General features: G+C 58.1%; 1 protein-coding gene and 1 pseudogene across 1 annotated transcript, besides 1 other annotated feature; both read left to right on the top strand.

The window, feature by feature from the left end:
* Positions 1 to 1,564: 1,564 nt before the first annotated feature.
* LDBPK_312890 (ADP-ribosylation factor, putative) lies at positions 1,565 to 2,101 on the top strand (the record flags this gene model as incomplete). Its single annotated transcript, XM_003863326.1, has 1 exon — positions 1,565 to 2,101. One exon carries the CDS (start codon positions 1,565 to 1,567, stop codon positions 2,099 to 2,101), a length of 537 nt encoding a protein of 178 aa, XP_003863374.1.
* Positions 2,102 to 4,361: 2,260 nt separating this feature from the next.
* LDBPK_312880 lies at positions 4,362 to 4,574 on the top strand (annotated as a pseudogene).
* Positions 4,362 to 4,574: a sequence feature.
* Positions 4,575 to 6,363: the final 1,789 nt, after the last annotated feature.

The following is a 6,363-nucleotide window of genomic DNA, read 5'->3' as shown; positions in this document are numbered from 1 at the left end:
ACCTCCTCGATCCGACTGGGTGGGCTGAGGAGGCACAGATGCCGGGGGAGGGGGGGGCATGACGCGAGCACCCCGAACGGCTGCATCGAGTCCTCCGGGCTCCCATGTGGAGAGTCTCCACACCGTATTACGGCATGCCGCTGCTTGAGTCGACTGAAAGAGAGGCCTGGCACACAGACAGGGGGTGTGCAGGGTCTCAGAGTGCCCTGGCCTGGGGCCGGCCAACCTCCTCTCTGCGCTCATCCGGCGCGCACCTGGACCACCCCCTGATCACCCGCACGACAGACGCCACCGGTTCCGCCCTTGAGCAGTATGCACGCTTCTCTTGCTCTTTTCTTTCTATTTCTGCTCTCTTCTCAGAGAATGTACACCTGCAACTCCTCTGTCGTTGGACGCGCTCGCACGTGCCTCGGTGGCACGGCTGCTTGTGTTGTGGGTCTTTGCTACTGTGTTTGGTTCTCTACTCCTTGAGACGTCCTGTCGCTGGGTGGTGATGGCTTGTGTAGTCACTCACGATTCGTGCGTACGCATGCGCACAGACGTGCGCTGTGCACTGGTGTGTTGCTGGCCTGCTCGGGCACTGCTTACGTTTGTGGCTCTCCTTGCCGTTCTCTCTGGCTCCGTTTTCTTTTGCCTTCATTCGGCTATGCGCTTCTTGCGAAGCGCTCTCTGCTCTGCCTTGGAGCCAGCGGGTGCCGGCCCGCTTGCCTCCCTCCTCTTCTTCTCTCTTGCATGTCGTTCAAGTAAGAGGGATGAAGGAGCACAGCTCTCACCGTTCTCTTACTGTGATTCGCGAACCAATTAGCCCAGATGGTCCTCAAGGGGACCGTGCAGCACATCGGACCTTGGTGTGCTGTCGCCAGCACAGCAAATCAGATTGCAGCCACTCCTGCACTCTCTCGCCAGCCCTCCCTTTCGCGTCCCGACGCGCATGTCATGAAAAGCAGCCCGGTTGTGGCGGAGAGACACCTGGCATTCAACGATATGCCAAGGGGCCGCCCCCGTCAGGCACTGAGCAAGGCACGACGGCCCCTATCCCCCTCCCCCTCTGCGATACGGATCTCACGAACGACTTCTCCCCTGCTTTCCCTTGCTCGTCTCGCCGCTACGCCGCGCTCACACGCACTTGAAACGTGGAACGAAAAATGGAAGAGAACACACACAAAAATAAACAAACGTGCGTCTGCCCTTTTCTTCTTTCACATCTCATCCCTCGCGCTTGCCGGCACACACGACACTCCCCACCAAGCCACACCTCTCTGCCCCACCGCTGTGCGTGCCGCATCGCTCTCCCTTTATCCCTCCCTCGCTCTTTCTGTCGAGCCGTTCGTCCCTCTCTAGCCGGGTGACTCTCTTCCGCACTCGCTTGCTGAGACACACACGCACGCGCACACAGAAGGAGAGTCTATTTTTGCTTTGTCTGTTGTTGCGTTCGGTGCCTACATCGCCATCCGCCTCGAGATCGCCTCACACCCCACCCCACTTCCCTCCTTTCTTCTGCGCGGGCCCACACACGAGCAGCCTCTGCTTCCTTGCACACCCTCGAGACAGCACATCATTCAAAATGGGAGGCTGGCTGTCATCGCTACTGGGCAAGAAGGAGGTGCGTATCCTCATGGTCGGTCTTGATGCCGCCGGTAAAACCACCATTCTGTACAAGCTGAAGCTCGGCGAGGTCGTGACCACCATCCCGACCATCGGATTCAACGTCGAGACGCTTGAATACAAGAATCTGAAGTTCACCATGTGGGATGTCGGTGGCCAGGACAAGCTTCGCCCGCTGTGGCGCCACTACTATCAGAACACGAATGGTATCATCTTCGTGGTCGATAGCAACGATCGCGATCGAATGCGCGATGCTCGGGCGGAGTTGGACAAAATGCTTGTTGAGGACGATCTCCGCGCCGCGACGCTGCTCGTGTTCGCCAACAAGCAGGATCTTCCGAATGCCATGAGCACAACAGAGGTGACGGAGAAGCTTGGCCTGCATGCCCTGCGCCAGCGCAACTGGTACATTCAGGGCTGCTGCGGCACCACCGCTCAGGGTCTCTACGAGGGTCTCGACTGGCTTTCTGCCAACATCAAGAAGTCCATGAACTAAGACAAGTCACCGTGCTCTTCGACCGCCTGCATCGCGCACAGACAACGCCCTCCTGTGTGTTGATGTACCATGGGACAGAGATGACAGTGATGGTGTACACGGATGTGTTTCACGCTTGCCTTCTGTTTCCTGCCCCTCCCCTCCCTCTCCCGAGCACGCATATTCTGCGTACGGCTGCGCGCCCGTATGTCTTTGTCGATCCGATTGTTTAGCTGGTTTCTTTTTTATTATTATTTTCTTTTTGGTACTTTCGCTTGCCGCTCCGCAAGACGCTGTGTCTTCGGGCGACTGTCTGTGCACTTGCTCAAGCAACGCACGTCCACGCAGATGCATGGACTCACACATCCGCATGTTTATGGTGCTGGTCGCCGCCACGTGCTGAGGTGTGTGCGGCGTAAACCGAGGTTCTCTCTGCCCGAGCTTTTCCTTTGTGGCTGATGGCCAGAGGATGCGCTGATGCGGCAGTGGCATGTCTGTGTGCGTGAGTCTGCCGACGCCACTTCCTCACCCATTAGAACGGTGCGCAGGACGGGACGTGGGATGGTGAAGCGCTTGACCAGAAATAAAGCACGAAGAAATGAAATGGAGGCCCATGTGCAGCCGCACAACCTCCCCCCTCCCTTTCTCTTTCACGCACACGCACACGCTCACGCACGCGCTGACGCGCTCCTCCTGTTACGGCCCTCCTCTTCTGTCGTAGTTTCTGGCGCCTTTAGAGCGTCTTTCTTCTCGCCGGGCATTTCTGCTCGCCGTTGTCGGTGTTGTTGCTCGGTGGCGTGCGCGCTTTCCGCTCCCTCTCGTTTGTGTCGAACATCCACATGAGGAGCATCGAGGACGGCGTTGACAGTATGTCGTGTCTTCCCCCGCCTGTTTGGTGATGTGGGAAGTGTGGACAACAGCAACAGCAACCCGCAAGAAAAAGTGAAATCAGCGAAGGGAGCGACAAGTGCAGTGCGGAGGTGATCATGCCACGTGCGGCGTGCAATGAAATAAGCGAAGGCCGAGCTGTGAAAGCAGTAGCGGTGCTTGGGAGAGAGAGGGCAAAAACGTGGAGGAGAGTCGGGCGTGATCCTTCCATACATAGTGACACACACATACGCGCTGGTACGATGCACTCACTCCGATTTCGTTCAAGCGCTACCCCGCTTTTGCGCATGTATGAGCGTGCCTGGCAGACGCGATGGCGTGGCGTATTTGTGACTTTCTGTGTGTGTTTGTGTGTGTGGCAACGGCATCCCGCTCTCTCCCTCACGCAAGCGCATTTTTCATATCTTTCTCTCTTCCTTTGTTGTGTTGTGTGCTGTGTGCTGTGTGCTGTGTTCTGTGTACTGTTCGAATGCAGCCTCGGATATATCCGAATATCCGTTGGAATCTGCGCGCGTGCTTGTGTGGGTGTGTGCATCTCTGCCCCTCGCTCTCTTTCTGCAGTTGAGCTCTTAAGCGTAGGAAAAGCCAAGACCAAACGGACCGCAGTGGTGCCCCCCACGCCCCACCCCACTCCTCCACCCCTAGCTACCTTTGCCGGAGATGTGTTTTGGTTTTAGTTTCCCTGTGGTATCTTATTGTGCGCATCTATACCTCTGATAGGAAAAGCAACATCACGCGAAAGCAGACGACGTCCGACACCGTCTCGTGCTCTTTCCTCTGAGCAGGACATGCTGCTGGGTATTGTGTCCACGTGCGCGCTTGTGCGGGTGCTGGCGTGTTGTGCGCAGAAACTGGTGCACGCCTCGTTTTTGTGCAGTGCGGCTTTGCGCGTGCACCCCAGCGCCACGCTCGTCCTGAGCGCTGGCGGTGGCTCTTCAACCGCAGGTGAAGCAGGACAAGCACGACAGTGCGCTTCTGGTGTCCTTCTTTGCCGTTTCCGACAAGAGGGCATCCTCGAGTGTGATGCTTCTGCGTGTCGTGCAACTGCACCTGCGCAGTCGTTGCTTCCGAGGCTGTTTTTCTTTCTTCTCCGTACTCGCTATCTTTTCCTCCTCGCGTTCTCCTTCTTCGAGTTCGCGTTGACCTGGTTGCTGCAGCTAGCCGCAACATGCGCTGCTTCGCCTGCCCCCTTCCCCATCAACAACACCAAACGTCCTGATCGAAAGAGTTCCATTCTTTGTCCGCCACCACCACCGCCACTACCACTCCCTCCTGTGCTTCCTTCGCTAGCAGAAGCATGGTGATCTACCCTTCCGACGTCAAGGTGTGACCCAAGAAGCCCTTCAGCCTCAGCTCTCTTAGTCGCAGCTGCAGCACTCCACTTCTTGACTACATGAAGGCACACCTAAAGACGCTCGGCATCGCATTCACCTACATTCACGCTCCGGGAAAGATGCACGCCAACCTGTCCGCCACGCTCCCTGCATCGAACGACGCGAGTCAACCCGGTGTTGTGATGTCTGGCCGCATGGACATTGTGCCGGTGGATGGGCGTAAGTGGGACACGAGCCCGTTCGTTGCGACAGAGAAGAATGGCAAGCTGTAAGGTCGCCGTATGTGTGGCATGAAGGAATTTCTTGGCCTGTGGACGACTCCACCATTTGCCTTTACGAACTCGGAGTCTAAGAAGTTGGCGCGCTTCGTCTTTTCATACGGCGAAGGGGTCGGCTGCGTGGACGCTCCAGTCATTATGGCGCAGCTCAAACTTCAGAGCCTCGAGGCGGATGGCTGCCTCGTCGGTAACGGCGGCTTTCACGCAGACCGGGTGAGGGGGCAGCAAGGGATTCAGCGCGTGGAACGTGAAGGTACATGACAACGCGATCCGCTCGGCGATGGGGCTGATAGAGGCGAGCTGCAACTTCACTGCTTCAGCCACGCGAATCATCACCGAAGTCCGTGAGATCGGGCTTGAGCGGGGCAGGCGCAGCCCGCACGCCTTCGAATATCAGCGCCCCTTCTACTCCTTGTCCGTGTGCCTCATCAAGGGCAGAAATGCCGTGCCTGCGGTGTTTGGACTCGACTTCAGCATGCGCGTGTGTGTGTTACGCAAACGGCAGCGGCAAAGCATGTGGAGAGTGCGGTGAAAACGTACATCGACAGCGCGATTCTGTGTGCGGTGCGCGCGGAGTGCGCGGGGAGGTGTCTGCAGAGATCAACTCGATGGGGTCCGTGCCAGCCTTCGACTCCCCTGAGGAGACAGCGCTCATCCACGCTGTGCGCGAGACCCGCGATAACCACACCGTGCGTGGGCTCGCTAGTGGCGCGGAGTGGCATCGTCCTCCAAGCGCTGGGCATGCCTATCATCATTGTTGCCTCCGGCGGCTACTGTGGCCACATGGCGAGCGCGTGCACAGAGGTGGTGTTCCTGAAGAAGCGCGAGAAGCTCACGGAGGAGCTGGTGCAGCGTGCTGCGATGGGGAAGGGGATGGCTGCCCCTGTAAAGCATCTAGTGTGGGCTCTTTTCTTTTCTGCTTCAGCGTAGTACGGGATGCACAAGAATGTGCCTGTGTGTGTGTGTGTGTGTGTGTGTGTGTGCTCGCAGAGTTGCACGGCTCAAGGGCCTGGAATAGCCTGCCGGTGCTGAGTACCCCAGGATGAACGTCATAAACTCCCGCTAGTTCTCTTGAGTGCCGTTGTCCGCTAGAGGGTGGCGAAAGGCGTCCAGCCGCCTGTTTCTTCTGTATGTGAACACCTCTGTGATCGACGGGCGACTCAGCCACGCCTCTCTACCTTTCCTTATCATCATTCCGTCAGTGCTACTTGCGTGCACATGTATGCCGCATCTGCCACCGTGTAGTGTAGGGCAACGGGCTGCACGGCGAGCGAGACGGCCCTCTTGCCGCGGCCGCTGTGGCTCCTTGGGCCCCGTCGTTACGAACCGTTTTACTCGTTCTCTTCCGCCCGTGCACGCCTTGCTTTGCCGTCGGTGGCGCTAACGTTGCCGATGGCTTCCCTGCGCCTCCTCCCTCCCTCCCTCCCTCCCTCCCTTCACACACACACACACCTCCCTCGACGCTGGCTTTTGGCTTTCCCTCCCCTCTCTCCGCGGACGTGATGCGCTCATTCCGCTAGACGGCATGAGCGCAGCGAAATCTCTCCAAAGAAGGGGGAGGGCACATCGTCCGCATGCCGTGATCGACTCTGGGACGCGCGGTATGGTACTGGCGGTAGTGCGGTGTGCATTGTCATGCAGCTTGTGCCACCTCGGTGGTCGAAGACGCTTACTCTTGCCCTCGCTTCCTTCGACGACCATTGGTGTGCACCCCCCCCTATCGCTGCATCTTTTAGAACTCTCTCTCTCGTTCTCCACAACCCTCATGACTTCCGCTGCGTCA

Source organism: Leishmania donovani, chromosome 31, assembly GCF_000227135.1.
Source record: "Leishmania donovani BPK282A1 complete genome, chromosome 31".
NCBI classification, from domain to species: Eukaryota; Euglenozoa; class Kinetoplastea; order Trypanosomatida; family Trypanosomatidae; genus Leishmania; species Leishmania donovani.
Note: the sequence above shows the minus strand (reverse complement) of the source record. Positions and strands in the feature narration are given on the sequence as shown.